This window comes from Arachis ipaensis, chromosome B4 (assembly GCF_059453495.1).
Source record: "Arachis ipaensis isolate K30076 ecotype BB chromosome B4, ASM5945349v1, whole genome shotgun sequence".
Taxonomy (NCBI): Eukaryota; Viridiplantae; Streptophyta; class Magnoliopsida; order Fabales; family Fabaceae; genus Arachis; species Arachis ipaensis.
The window spans coordinates 10,364,672-10,380,621 of NC_142439.1; the positions used below are offsets into that span (position 1 = coordinate 10,364,672).

Consider the following 15,950-nt stretch of genomic DNA (forward strand, 5'->3'; position numbering starts at 1 on the left):
TATGAAATAGAAAAATAAAAATAAAACCAACACAACAAACACTATTTAAAATATTATATCGATATATTAAAAGGTTTTGCACATATCTTAAATATATTTTAAATTTTAAATATTTTAATTTAAAAATTTAATTTGTGATTTTTTAAATCAAATATTTAATTAATCATACGAATACAATAATACGAGTACTTAAAATTCTATTACATAAAATTGGAGGAAATAAAAAATAAAATAAAATCAGACCATATAGTACATTGTGCTGAATTTTTTTAGCTAAATACAAAATATAAAATACATATTTTTTTAATTTACTAAACATAATTATCTTTTATTTTTTATTTTTGAAAAACTTCTTCTAACAACGCAACAATTATTCTTTTTAGGCTAAATTTTTTTATAGTTACGTTTTATTTCTTGCGCATTAAATTCGGATATTAATCTACTTATGGTTATTTTATTTTAAACAGAAAACGAATACAGAAAAATTCCTCTCTCAAAATTAAACCAAACAAGCCTTAATTTTAGGACATGTTTTAACTTTTGTAATGGCTATTATATATTTATATACATACCATATTTTTAAAAAAGAATGTGCTATTTTAACTTTTAGAGACGATGGTATCTAACTGTCTATGTTATCCTAATACACACGTAAGAAATTCAAGATTTGTCGTATGCATATTTTTTATTATCCTACAATGACTTTTACATAACTGATTTGAGCAAACATCAATTTTTTTCTTTTTTTGGAAATACATATTGATATTCATTGATAGAGGAATAACCTTATTTAAACTGAGATTCTCTATCATTATTTATTTATATCTGTTGATGATTAATGTTTTTACTGTAGGTTATATCTATTTAAGAGCAAACGGTTAGTTACAAAATACTTGCTATTTCTAAAGTGGGATCCAAACTCTCTAGGTTCTTTTCATAATATCTCCAACCTAACCTACTAAAGAAGAATTTGTTGTAGATCGAAACTCCATTCATAGATAAATTTTCTATGAGGATGCCTTAAAATAACTAAATTTAATTTGGGCTGGTAGAACCAACTAAACTTCTAAATGTTAAATATAGTTAATCCATATTAAAAGTAATTTTTTCAGGCTGATGGGCCAAGATAAAAAAATAAAAAACTTTTTAAACTGTTCGTATACATTATAGTTAGACATAAATAGCAGTTTGAGCATGTCCCAAAAAAAAAGCAGTTTGAGCCTATGACCCAAAATAATAAAAAATAAAAAAAGTAGCAGTTTGAGCCCAAGTTGAAATGGCACAAGAGGATGCCTCCTAGATGTTGCATCTGGATTTTACTCCCAGATATCTTATGATTTTGATAATTTGTATTGGATTGAATTAAATTATTAGTTTAAATTATATTAATCTAAATTTTAAATTAAAAATTTTGTAATTTTAAAATTTTAAATTATTTGAATAAAATTAGATGAAATAAAAAATAAAAAAAATTAATATTAGTTAAAATATTATATTAATGTATTAAGAGATTTTGTATATATCTTAAATGTAATTAAAATTTTAAATTATTTTTTAATTTAAATTTTTTTAAAAAAATAAAATATTTAATTAATCATACAAGTACAATAATACGAGGACTTAAAATTGTATTAAATAAAATTAAAAGAAATAAAAAAATAAAATCAAATTAGACTATAACATATCTAATACATTGAGCTGAATTTTTTTAGCTGCATACACAATATCATTGTTCGCTTGCTCGGGTAAATGACGTTTCGGATGGGGTTGAGGTTGGAGCAATTGGTGAGATGGTAGATTCAGACTTGAGCGCAAGTTTCTCGAGGAGGATGATAATCTGAGTCATTGGTGGTCAGCGGATGGGGCCACCTGTAAAGATATTCTAATGTCAAAATTAGTGTCCGTATGATGAGGAGGCTGAATAAGGTAAAAATGTTACAGGTAGGTCCCTCCCCATTTGTACTCTGAACTCGGGTGGGTTCCTTTCTCTTAGACCCATCTACCTGAAAGTTTTTGCTAGCTGTCCAGGTTTCCTTAGTAGGACGTGAGGTGGCGCCTGAATTCAGGTTGAGCAACACGCCGGGTTGATGGTTCGTGATTGGATCTGGAACCCTTGTCGGGTCAGTGCCCCCAAAGTACCAGGCTGTGAAGCTCAGAGCTTATGGTTGGTATGTTCGAGTCACCTGCACTTTCACGGGTCGAGTCTTGTCTAGCCCGAGAACCCGTTGACAAAGTCTATGGCTCCAATGCGCGTGAATTATTCCCAATCGTTACTTAGGGCGTCACTTTGATTTCTGTGCCGAGAACATTAAATGCTCTTTAAAGACTGATTTGAAAGTAGGGAAAAGTCAATTGGCAACTTAAGAAATCTCCAACTCCTATATCTCTTGGGAAACAACTTCACCGGTGGTCTTGGTCTCCTCAATTCACTCACACAATGCAGGCAATTGACAAAGATTCTTTTAGCATTTAAATCCCTTGGTGGAACACTTCCAAACGCCATTGGAATTCTTTCACAATTTCTTTAAAGGTTTGATGTGAGGAGTTGTAACATCAAGAGTGAAATTCCTCCACAGATTGAAAACTTGAAAAACCTATATGATTTAAACATGTATAACAACCAATTTGTTAGAGAGATTCCAAGCACAATTGGAAACTTAGACAGCTTCTCCAACTATTGGACCTTTCAAAAAATAGGCTAAATAGTTCTATCCCAGAATAACTTTTCAGGATTCAGAATTTGAACCAGTTGACTCTTAGCTATAACAAAATTTTGGGACAATTCTAGAAAGTGTGGATCATCTTTCTTTTCTAAAAATACTTTACTTAGATTCCAACAATCTAACCTCCACAATACCTTCCACACTTTGGAGTCTTAGTAATATCTTGGAGGTAAATTTATCCTCCAATGGTCTTGAAGGATCTTTGCCAGCTGAGATAAATAGCATGAATGCTGTGATCAATTTGGATATTTCACATAACACGCTTTCAGAAAAAAATTCCACCGGAATCGGTAGCTTACAAAGAATATTGAATCTCTCGTTAGCTTATAACATGTTATAAGGGCCTATTCCTAATTCAATTGGGAACATTTTGAGTTTGAAATTTCTTGATTTTTTTCATAATCTTTTATCAGGAACCATTCCTAAGTCTTTTGTGAACATTGTTGATCTCAAGTTTACAAACTTGTCTTATAATAGGCTACATGCTAAGATTCCTTATGGTGGCAAGTTTATAAATTTCAAATATGAATCATTCATTATGAATGATGGACTCTGTGGAAGACCAAATTTTAGAGTCCTACCATGTTCCAATGATGGTGCAAAACATAGTAGGAGATCCAAAGCTCTGAAATTGGCAATACCCTTAATTGTATTATGGATGATTCTTGCATGTGCAGTTATTTTGATATACAGAAGAAAACTAAGAAAGGGTTCAGTTGCTGAAGACTTTCCATCGTTTCGATTTCCAAGTCGAATTTCCTAATTTAAACTCATGGAGTCAACACAGAAATTTGATGAGAGCAATCTTATTGAAGAGGGGGTTTAGGTTCTGTTTTCAGAGGTGAGCTTTTAAATGGAACTATGGTTGCTGTTGAAGTATTCAACTTGGAGATACAACAAGCACCAAGAAGCTTTGATGCAGAATGCGAAGGGGTGCGAAATCTTTGCCATAGAAATCTTGTTAAAGTCATCAGAAGTTGCTCAAATTCCATTAATTTCAAGGCCTTGGTGATGGAATTTGTAGCAAATGGGAACTTGGAGAAGTGGTTGTATTCTCATAACTATTTCATACCGTTCATGCAAAGGTTGAAGGTAGTAATAGACGTTGCATGTGCATTGGAGTATCTACACCATGGTAACACTAGATCTGTGGTACATTGTGATCTGAAGCCAAGTAATGTTCTGTTGGATGAAGATATGGTTACACATGTTTGTGATTTCAACATTGCTAAACTATTAGAAGACGGCCAATCTGAAATCCATACAAACACCTTAGCCACCCTTGGTTTTACGGCTCCAGGTATTTTGACTTGCATGCTCTTATTTTTCATTAGTTCTTGTTAAATAAAGCTTTTAGAAGAAGTAATTTAATATTATAACATCAGAACTTGCAATTGTGATTGTAGAGTATGGATTGGAAGGAATAGTGTCCCCAAAGGGAGATGTATACAGCTATGGTATTATGCTAATGGAAGTCTTCACAAGAAAGAAACCAACTGATGAAATGTTTTGTGAGGGACTAAGTTTAAGGTCATGGATCCAACAGTCATTGCCACGTGGGATAATTGAGGTTGTGGATCCTAATTTGATGGAGGGAGAGGAACAAGTTGTTTCTGCCATGGAAGTAGCCTTATCAAAAATCATGGACTTGGCTCTGGATCTCATGACTCTCCAAATGAGAGAATTAGTATGAAGGAGGTCTTTGTTCTGCTAAGCAAAATTAAAACCACATTTAAGCAGAGATGATGATGACACAAGGAAGAAATTGAAGTTAAGACTATCCATTATAATTTTATGTTTTTGTTGACCTCTATGTTGCTTGTCTAAACTTCTATTTATATATACTAGTATATCTACCTATACTTGCACGAGTTAATATATGAAATATATAAAGTATTTATTTTTTTAAAATACAAAAAATTATTACAATAAAAATTTTAAATTATAAAGTCACAAGTAATTAAAAAATTTAATTATTTTTAATATAAAAATTATTTAAAATAAAAAATAAATATTTTATGTGTGTTTAAGTTAAACATACTACTTGATGCATATCAATGGCTAAGAGAATGAGCGTTGAATCTTGGCCTCTTTGCTTTTACTTTCAAATTGAAAATCTATTATGAGAGATTATGCTATCTAAATTATAGTCTGTTGGCTATGAAAATATAATAATTATTATTAATTAATTATATATAAATTATTTCTCTATATTAACATACTAAAGAGAAAGCCAATGAGTTATAGCTCAAATGGCATAGTCTTTTCATACTTATCTAAAAGGTTGCGAGTTCAAGTCTCCTTATCTTTGGTAAAAAAAAAAAAACTAAAGAAAAAGCGTATTAACTCATTGACAAAACATTAGAGTCAAATAGTCACAACTAGAAAATGGATTAATACAGACAGATTTAGTCTTTATTACAGACGGATTTTTGGTTACCGACGGATTTTGTCCTTCTGTAAAAGCCCCGTCAGAAATTATTTACCAACGGATTTTTTTTTGTCGGAAAATTACAGACGAATTTTTACCAGTTACCGACAGATTTTCCCTTTGTAAATTTTCTATCCATTTCCCAAAGGCGACGAACTTTTCGACGAATTTTCTGTCTGTAATTACAGACGGATTTTCAGACAAATTTTTCGTCTGTAATTACAGACGGATTTTCCGTCTGTAATTACAGGCAAATTTTTTGACGGATTTTCCGTCTGTAATTACAGGCAGATTTTTCGACAGATTTTTCGTCTGTAATTTGAACTTTGAAAAATCATCCCACGTTCTGATTACAGACAGAAAATCCGTCTGTAAATCCGTTAGTAAGGTAAAATAGAATTTTTTTTATTTTTCTAATTGTAAAATAAACTTGTTTTCATATAAAATAAATATAAATTTAATACAAATTTTTATCTAATTTGTATTCGAATATTTATAATATTTCAAAAAATAAACAAATTCATCGTATTATGAAGTACTATAAACAAGCAAGTCAATATAATTCAAAACATAAACAAAATGTATTGATCATCAACTATAATTTCTAGTATATTGTTCAACTATACTAAAACTATCAGCTATAGTCTTCATTGTCATCTTCATCCTCATCATCATCATAGTCCTCATCCGAAGACATTAAGGGTGGCGGCGATGGTAGTGGAACTGCACTAGAACTACTTGACGCTCTAACCTTCTCATAATAGCTAATCTTTCTTTTGTGACACATTTAACTTAGACAATAAGAGCTATATTTCTCACTGGAAGTGCTAGTTTCCACAACAGGACTTCTGGTTGCCACAGGAGAAGAATCAGGTGATTGTTTCTTCTTCTCAGTAGTAAGAACTTGAGAGAGAGCAGCTACTACTGCTGCTCTTTGTGATCCTTGACTTCTTCCAGTTGTCTTAGGGCTAGAACTTTTGGTTCCGGATGATGATTTAAATGCAGAGTTTAAAGCAGCCAAAGTTTCTGCTCTTTGTCTTGGTCCTCCTTGATTCAGCCCATTCAATCTATTCTGTGACTGTGAGAGTAGAAAGTATTAGAAAGAAAGGCAAGTTCCAACGGAGTATGAAATCATCATGATTTGTGACTTGATTTGGAGATATTCAATTTAATTTAAAAACTATGATATCTTTCCTTCATTTTTCTTTTTGGCAAATTTAATTTAAATACTATGATATTCTTTCCTTCAATTTTCTTTTTGGCAAAGATGGAAAAACCTGAACCTGTACCTACCTAAATATAATTATTAAACTTACCACTAATAACAAAAGAAAAGATATCATATACAATATTCTTAAATGCTTCATCATTATCCTACACCCTCTTGTTAGGAGAACCTACTTTTGGTTGAATTTCATTGACTATAAAACAACAAAGAAAAACATAGTTTATACAATCTTAAACATGTTGCCATACCATACTGGATGTCATATCAGAAGATGAATTAAAGGCATTAGACAAGGCAAAGAAAGCTTCAGCTCTTTGTCTTGGTCCCCCTTGACTTGGCCCATTAGACTTTTCCTGTCAACATATTCAGCAAGCATAGTTAAACAGATATTCATTGCACAACATATTTACTGTACAGCATTAGAGTAAGAAAAACAGCAAAACTTTTGTCATCAGAATTAATAACTCAGGTCTATACCTCTACAGCATGGCGAATCCCGAAGAGTAATGTCACCTTTTTCTGGAAAGAGTTTCCCTGAACCTGCATTGCATCAGGAAATAATCCATAAAGTGGCTCATTTTGAAACATGGACATGCACATGGATTACCTAATCAATTTCATAAATCACACATATATCTGATATACTTTGGCTAAGTATATGTATTGATAGCATTATGTAGCACTATAATAAATATAATAGTAACTTTTACATGCAGAAAACTGTAATCAACAACTGCAGATGATAATAATTGCCAGAACAAAGTCATTTCTAAGAAAATAAGACAAATAAAAAATTAGAATTCTGTTATGTTGTAGCACATACCGAAGCTTTAGCATTGTCCCATGGAAAGTATGTTGTGAAAAGCATGGTTCATTCCCTTCTGTTACTTTATATAGCGGTACCCGAGGAGATAGTCCCTCCAGTGATACAGCCTTATCTATATAGCTCTGAGAAAATTTTTCAGAAGAAATCAAGTAAAGGACAATATGAGAAATAAATGCTCGAATCTGTTGAGCATGTTTACCTGGCCAATTTCAAAAGCATTTTGTTTTTCTTTTGGGTCCACAGACTGGCCAATCCAAACAAACACTTCTGCACTTCTTGTACAAATCAATCAAATCATTTTTCTCTGAGTCAGATCCCCTATAGTTTGCTTCAAACTCCTCAATATCAGCTTCAGTGACCTGTTAGCAAGTATCATAAAACCTTGTAAATGCAAATAAGAACTGTGCGACAAGAAATCAGAACAAAATCAGGATCAATGCAAACAACCTTCTTGTACATTGTTCTAAAGTAGTTGTGAAGATTCTTGACAACATCCCCGGCAAGGTCCTGATTTTCAGAAACAAATATAAATGAATAATGATGTACATGACACGGAAAAAAAATGCTGAAATGCTTATATTGCATTCTGCTGTACATAAAATCATCATAACAAGAGCAGATTCCTCCACCAACAGTTGACAGACCATAAAAGTTTAATTTGAATGAATCTAGAAAAATGCAAATTACAGATATGTTATCTTGTGGCTTCAATGTTGTAAATGCATCTACAGATACGAGAAACCAAGAACACTCACAGCATCATCAACACAACCAATCTGATCATAAATGGCTCGCTTTTCTTCATCCCCAAGAATCGTGATAACATTTCGTAGTTGCTGAAATTTTGCTTTAGCCTCCTGTAAATGATTAATTGAACCATAAACATCAAATTTAATAGATGGTCAGAGGCCTAATTAGACAAAAACATGTTTGATGCTATTGTTAAATGGAGTGTTCAAAGAGCTTCAATAGTATTTTGCTGAGAAGATACTAAATTTTCATGGATATTTCAAAAATTTTCAGAATATTAAAGGGTACAATGGAATCTTTGGATATCAACGTGGCTCCACCCTGCTTACTGTAAAACAGAAAACATTAGATAAATACCTCATCACCAGGGTTCTTGTCAGGATGCAGCCTCAATGCTAACTTGTAATAAGCCTTCTTTATTTCCTGTTGTGATGCTGTTCTCTCTACACCAAGTACCTAAGAGCAAAGAAGCAACAGGTCAGTGTCCAAAATATCAGTGCTCTCTGCGCATTGATACAAATCAAGAAATGGAAACGGGTAATGTCATATACTCATATTTCAAAGAGTAGATGATCACCTAAGTCTTGATTAAAAACTCGCATCTGCAAGAAAAAAGCTATTTAAAACAGAAAAGCATTCAAGGAATATTTTATTTATTATTAATTATAAGTTTATAACTAGCATGCCAGAAAAGAAAATGTCCTTAACACCAAGGTGGACATAAAAAATCTTAACTCAATGCATCAAATTGATCTATAGTCTTCATAGAAAAATAACTCATTCTATATGTTAAAGACACAAGTACCTTATTATCAATAAACTCATCTACCATCAACAAAAATATTCATGAAAAGCATGTTCAGATATAAATTAAGAGCATGTGAAAGTGTTAGGTTAGGCTTAAGTGACATAAAAAAGATTCATCCAACCTTGATTAGCTCTGCTCTTCTTTCAGGATCAATCCCAGCCACACCAAATATCATATTTTCAGCAGAAACATCCATTTGTATTGCGACCTCATAGCCCACAAAAGCAACATCTCGTCTCCACTGCACCCATACCCACAATGAACAAGAAGTAAAAGAATTAATTAATAAATCTTAAAATTCTAAAAAAAATCCAGAAATAATCAAACAATAAATAAATAAACAAATAATAACTATGATTGTAAATCATTAAGAGCTTGAAGAAGAAAAAACTGACCTCCAATTAAATCACAATCCTAGGGTTTATCAATCCCAGCTACTGCATGCACCATCAAATTTCTTCAAAATTCAAACAAAAGTATGGATCATTGTAATTGTTATCTCCTGCTGCTACTATTTCATGTTTCAATGACAGGAAAAACATTATTATATATAAATAAAACCCAAAGTAGTAGTACTCTTTACTACAATGTTATCCATACTGTATGAAAATTGGAAAAAACCTCACAGCAAGCTAGCTTAGCATATAATAATAATAATATTGAATTTTGAAGCTCTCTGCTGCATCCTACTCACATTGAACTAACAAGTGCCAAGTTTTAAAAATTATTCCAATTGAACTTGCTTACATTCAATATTTTTATTATAAGTTCAATTTTCCTAAAACTTTCTCTAAATGTAAACTTGCAATTTGTCATGAGTTTGTACTTAATTTATTGCCTAATGCTTGAAACATATCTCATTTAGATTATTCTCCTCTGTAACATGGCAATGATGGTTCTTAAACACATCAATTAACCTGATTACATCATTCAGAGCAGAAAAAGGGCAAAAGATTTCACATCAAAACAGCAAACATCATCGGATTATTAAAAACTGAAATTCATGCAAAGAAGAACATGAAGAAAACTCCATCAGCAGAGAACATACTAAGAAGATCAATAATCCTTTTACCTCTGAGGAAAATTAAACTTTATACGTTAGAAATGAAAATTTAAGAAATTAAAAAGCCTGAAAAAAACAAAAACTGAAAAGAAGAAAGCAAAGTAAGTTTATGTACTAGGTTCTTACTTGCAATCAGCAGCAATTGCAACCAAACCATCAGTGCTGAAACCATCACAATTTTGAAGGGAAATAGCTTTGAAGTTTGGAAAAGAGCGCACCAAGAACTTCAAACTCTCATCAGTAACAGTCATCCTCTTAAGCCTAAGCTCTTCAAGAAAAGGGTACTTTTCAGTAAACACCACAAACCAAAAGTGAATATCAGCACCCTAATTTGCAGGAACCAAGTTGAAATCAGAGAAACGTGGCTTCCCTTTTAGTGTAACACTTCTTATGTTTGGGAACCTTCAGGTTAAGATCTCAGGGGACACAGAGTAGCAGTTACCTATGAACACGTTCCTCCTTGACCATCTCTCAGCGTTGTACCACTCCTTGCAAACCAGTGACATAGAGCTTCTGTCCTTTCTTGATTTCAGCATCCCAACAACACGCTCAAGAACCTCATCTGGAAAACACGATGAACCTCTTAGAAGGATCACTATCACACTGCAGCAAGAAGCAGCAGCAAAAGAAAAAAGATAGTGCAGTGAAAGGAAACACCAAAAATTGAAAAATCATGAGGAAAAAAGTTTCAACAACAAATTTTAAATCAAACTAATTATTAAAATCAGAAAAAAACAAATCTAACTAAACCTAATCTAATCAAAACCTAAAAATCCACTAATCAGAAAACAAATCTAACTAAACTAATTACTAAAATCAAACTAATTAAACAAAATTAATTGAACTTAACAGAAATTAAAAGAATTTTGAAACCAAAACCTGGAAGCATTGACTGGAGGAGATGATGGTTGCGGCGCTGAGAAGATATGCGAGCCAGAACTGAGTGGGGATAAAAGGAAAGAGAGAGAGAGGCACGGCGGTGGTGGGGATAGACGCTGCTGCAGGTGGCGCCGGCGTGCTTGAGCTCACCTGAGATGAAGAGAATAGGAGCTTGAGCTTGATTTGTTCTGTGAACGAGAAAGAATGAGAGAGACAGGGGCTGTGTTCTACTGGTTTAGTGTTTAAAAGAGAGGAGAAGAAGGAGAAGGTAGATGCGGTGGTTAGGGTGGCGGCGGTGGCGCTCTGAGTGAGGAAAGGAGAAGAAGAAGCTCATGCGTGCGACGGAGAAGTTCCTAGAAGGAGAGAGGAACAACTCTGATCTCTGATATTTTGTGTGTAAAAGGAGCTCGATTGGGTGGTGATAAAATTAGGGTTACTTTAATATTTTCGATGAAAAATTTAAATTACAGACGAATTTTTTGTCTGTAATAATTTAATAAAATGCAACGTTCTGTCTATTTAATTATAGACAGATTTTTCGTTTGTAACTATTTTTTACAAAAAAAATTAATTTTACCGACAGAATTATCGACGGATTCTATTTTTCGTCTGTAATTTATGTTAATTATTTCTTTTTGTTTTTCGACAAAAAATCCCTCTAAAATTCCGTCTGTATTTTCGTGGGATAAAATTCGTCGAAAATATCCGTATGTAATAACTAGTTTTCTAGTAGTGAGTGTTTATTTATTTATTTTTTAAGTAAAAGAGTTTAACACAATAAAGTGGAGCAACAACATACCAAATATAAAAAACTAAACAACAAAAAATAAAAAAAAATCAATCCATAATTATCTTTGACATTACCATCAACCACTATTAAAATTAAATATTTGTTTAATTTATTATTTCTCAAACTTTTGCATGTGTATCTTATATATAAAATTATTGTATTTTTATGTCGTTATCCATTACTAAAAGGGCTTGACATAAGAATAACATCTAAGAATTTTAGATCTTTTAGTTATCTTAGTCCTTACTTAATTTGACATGGTTTAAGATAATAATATTTTTGTTCATTGCGTGCCTCAATACTATGGTCCAGGTCCAAGTAAGTCAAAAAAGGCCAAACCCAAAGGTTAGCCCTTACCGCTTACCCGACCTCTTCAAAGAGGTCGGGTTCGACATAAACTGGCAGATAACACTTATTCAAATAAGTAACTGCCCCTTAAAAATCTTTCATCCACTTCTAAAAGAGATATCTCAACAACCTTAAGATAAAGGGACGATTATCCACATTCAGAAGTGGAACTACTCCAACGGTGGTTATTAGATCATCACCTATAAATACACTGACACACTCAAGTAAAGCTAAGTTCTAATATATTAAACCTGCTTAACCCCTTGCTGACTTGGGCATCGGAGTGTCTTTGCAGGTACCACCCCCATTCCTCAAATATACAACTCGGACGACGGCTCCCAAACATAGAGCAAGTCGGAGACCACCATCTTCTAACGTTAGGGCCTTTCATTCAAGCCCAGTCCATCTAGTTTAGGTTACCCTCGTAACATTAGCGTCGTTGTCGGGGACCTGGGGGATCAACTCATAATGGCGGATGACCAGAACGAGGATGGACATACTGCATCAGAATCTGAGCAAGAGCATCAAGATGCAGTCAACAATGACAGAGCAATAATATCTCCGCAAGGAGCGGACAAACATCACAGAGAAGGTCTCTCAGGCATTCAAGATTCAAGAAGAATCTCTTCTGAGGTGCACGAGCCAGAGAATGAGGGACAACCTCACGCTGCCGATCTCATGGGCTGCTACATGGCCACCAAGGATGGCTAGAACAGCTGGAACAAGAGCTGGAATGATAGCGAGAAGTGGAGAGAAACCTAAGAAGAGAGGTTGAGCGACAAAAATAGCTTGAAGAAAAGCTCTTAAGACTAGAATCCAACCTCCGAGATAGGAGTTCTCGCGTTAACCAAGAAGACACCACGTTTGGGGGAGAAGATCCGTTCAATGAAGATATCACGAGGGCAAAAGTTTCAAGAAACTTCAAAAGCCCTAACATGGATCTGTACGACGGGACCCCCGACCCAAAACACCACCTCAGCAATTTCAAAAATTGGATGTATCTAGCCGACGCCTCTGATGCTACCCATTGCAAAGTCTTTCCAACGACTTTGATAAAGGCGGCGATGAAGTGGTTCGATAGCCTCCTACCCAGGTTGGTCACCAGCTTCGACGACCTCTCGCGTAAGTTCCTTATGCGGTTTTCAATCTAGAAGGACAAAGTCAAACACGCGCCTAGTCTGCTGAGAGTAAAATAGGAGGTCGGAGAACCCCTGAGAGACTACATGGAGAGGTTCAACAAAGCATGCTTGGAAATTCAAGATTTGCCTACGGAAGCAGTGATCATGGGCCTAGTAAATAGACTCCGAGAAGGACCCTTCTCTCAGTCCATCTCGAAAAGACATCCGACTTCTTTAAGCAATGTACAAGAAAGAGTTGAAAAGTACATCAACATGGAGGAGAATGCCATATTACGGGAACCAGGCTGGCGACTCGGGCACCCTCACTCGTCAAGGGAGAAGGAGAGGGAGCCCAAGAAGAAAGAAGAAGTCGGGTCTGAAAGGCCCACAAGATATCATTCTCATACTTCCCTACGAGTTTTCCTAGTTGACATTTACAGAGAAATTTATCACACTGAAAAGCTACCTCCCCCTCGATGCATCAAGAACAAGAAAGGGGGAAGTCGTAGTGAATACTGTGAATATCACAAGTTATATGGGCACTCTACCAATAATTGTTACGACTTAAAAAATGTAACAGAAAAGTTGGCCAAAGAAGGTCAGCTTGATAGATATCTCATGGAAAGATCGGACAATCATGGAAAAAGGAAACGAGATGAGGAAGATCGGAGAGATCTGCCACCACGGACCCCGGAACGACATATACATATGATATCGGAAGGGTTTGCTGGGGGAGGACTCACCAAATCATCTCGTAAAAGACATCTGAAGGAAGTTTACCAAGTTGGGAGCGAGCTGCTCGACCTCCCAACCATCTCTTTCACCAAAGAAGATGGGCAGGGTATTGTTCCTGGACATGACGATCTGGTGGTAATTACCATGATTCTCGCCAACGCTCATCTACACAGAACACTGGTGGATCAGGGGAGCTCGGCAGACATCCTGTTCAAGCCAGTGTTTGACAAGTTGGGATTGGACGAAAAGGAGTTAAGGGCATACCCTGACACCCTCTTCGGACTGGGGAACACACCAATAAAACCACAAGGATTTATATCCCTACATACAACTTTTGGAAAGGGAATAAAATCCAAAACTCTAAGCATCGACTTCATTGTCGTTGATGTGGGCTTGGCCTATAATGCCTTTATAGGTAGAACGGCCCTAAATTGGCTTGGAGCAGTGGTATCTACCCTCATCTTTGCATAATATTCCCAACAGCAGAGGAATTGCAACCATTAGGGGAGATCAGAAGTTAGCGAGAAAGTGTTACAACAAAAGCCTAAACCTGAGGGGTAAAGGCAAGGAGGTGAATACCATAGAGCTCGGAGGTATCCGAGTTAAAGAAGAATTGTGACCACAACCCGGAGGGAAGACTGAAGAAGTGCAGATCAGGCAAGAAGACAGAAAAATTACCAATATATGGGCCAATTTAAAAGGAGATTTGAAGCAGAAGCTGATAAGGCTCCTACAAGAAAATTCTAACCTCTTCGCTTGGAAAGCTTCCGACATGCCCGGGATAGATCCCGAGCTCATGACGCATAAGTTGTTGGCATACCCAGGATCCCGACCTGTTCAACAGAGAAGACGGAAGCTCGATCCTGAACGGGCTCAAGTGGTCGAAGAGCAAATACGAGCCCTCCTAGAGGCCGGCTTTATCAGAGAAGTCAAGTATCCGGCCTGGCTGGCAAACATGGTACTAGTCAAGAAGCAGAACGCGCAAGTGGAGGATATGCGTTGACTACACCGACTTGAATAAGGCGTATCAAAAAGACTCATATCCTCTTCCAAATATTGATGCCCTAGTTGATTCCAGCTCGGGATATCAATACTTGTCATTCATAGATGCATACTTGGGATATAATCAAATCCCGATGTACAGGCCGAATCAGGAGAAGACATCTTTCATCACTCCTAAAGCAAATTACTACTATGTGGTCATGCCCTTCAGGCTAAAAAATGCAGGAGCCACATACCAAAGGTTGATGAACAAGGTGTTGGAAGTATATGTGGACAACATGTTAATAAAAACCAAGGATGAGGCTAATCTCCTGACCGACCTCTCACAAGTCTTCAACATTATAAGGGCGCACGGGATGAGACTGAATCCCGCAAAGTGCACCTTTACAGTGGAGACTAGAAAGTTTCTAGGATTTATGCTAATATGAAGGGGATCGAAGCTAACCCCGATAAGTGTATAGCAGTCCTAGAAATGAAGAGCCCGGCCTATTTAAGAGAAGTTCAGCAACTGAATGGCCGACTTGCAACTCTTTCCAGGTTTTTAGCAGGATCACCATTGAGATCCCTACCACTTTTTTCTCTACTGAGAAAAGGATGCTAGTTCGAATGGACTCCCGAATACGAAAAATCTTTCCAGGAGTTCAAAATCGACCTAAAATCGGGGAAGAACTCATCCTGTATTTGTCTGTAGCCGAAAAGGCTGTGGCGTCAGCACTAGTATGGGAGGATAAGGTCGGGCAGCATCCTATATACTTCACCAGTAAAGTTCTGCAAGGCCCCGAGTTAAGGTACCAAAAACTCGAGGAGTTTGCGTATGCCTTAATAGTGGCATCTTGAAGGCTATGGCCTTATTTTCAAGCTCATACATTAAAAGTTCGAAACGAACCAGCCCATGAAGCAAATTCTTCTAAAAATAGATATTGCGGGAAGAATGGTTCAATGGGCTATAGAACTATCCGAGTTCGACCTAAAGTATGAAACTCGGACAGCTATTAAAGCCCAGTGCCTGACCAACTTCATGGCAGAATACGCGGGAGATCAAGAGGAGGGCTCTACAACTTGGGAGTTGTCACGTGGACGGATCTTCCAATAAAGTCGAAAGTGGTGTAGACATAATACTGGTCAACCAAGAGGGGCCCCAAATAGAAGTCTCCCTAAAATTTGAATTCCTGACCTCCAACAACTAATCAGAATATGAAGCCTTGATTGCCGGATTGAAGTTAGTAGAAGAAGTCAGTGCAACCAAAGT

The 15,950-nt window shown here is 35.6% G+C and overlaps 2 protein-coding genes and 3 pseudogenes across 2 annotated transcripts; 2 read left to right on the forward strand and 3 right to left on the reverse strand.

Annotated features, from left to right (window-relative positions):
* Positions 1–2,946: 2,946 nt before the first annotated feature.
* LOC148566638 (putative LRR receptor-like serine/threonine-protein kinase At3g47570) lies at positions 2,947–4,469 on the forward strand (annotated as a pseudogene).
* A 1,397-nt stretch (positions 4,470–5,866) lies between these two features.
* On the reverse strand, positions 5,867–7,479 carry LOC107636004 (villin-3-like; annotated as a pseudogene).
* Position 7,480: 1 nt separating this feature from the next.
* Positions 7,481–8,962, reverse strand: LOC148566639 (chaperone protein dnaJ 6-like; the record flags this gene model as incomplete). The annotated part of the gene is made up of 5 exons (XM_088483868.1): positions 8,888–8,962; positions 8,316–8,414; positions 7,964–8,065; positions 7,656–7,715; positions 7,481–7,567 (listed from the first exon to the last, which is right to left on the reverse strand). Coding segments are annotated over exons 1-5 (423 nt in total), but the record flags the coding sequence as incomplete, so codon positions are not given.
* Positions 8,963–9,951: 989 nt separating this feature from the next.
* Positions 9,952–10,504, reverse strand: LOC148566640 (protein TRANSPORT INHIBITOR RESPONSE 1 pseudogene; annotated as a pseudogene).
* Positions 10,505–13,069: 2,565 nt separating this feature from the next.
* On the forward strand, positions 13,070–14,170 carry LOC107636005 (uncharacterized). Its single transcript, XM_016339546.1, has one exon. It carries the CDS (start codon positions 13,070–13,072, stop codon positions 14,168–14,170), a length of 1,101 nt encoding a protein of 366 aa, XP_016195032.1.
* Positions 14,171–15,950: the final 1,780 nt, after the last annotated feature.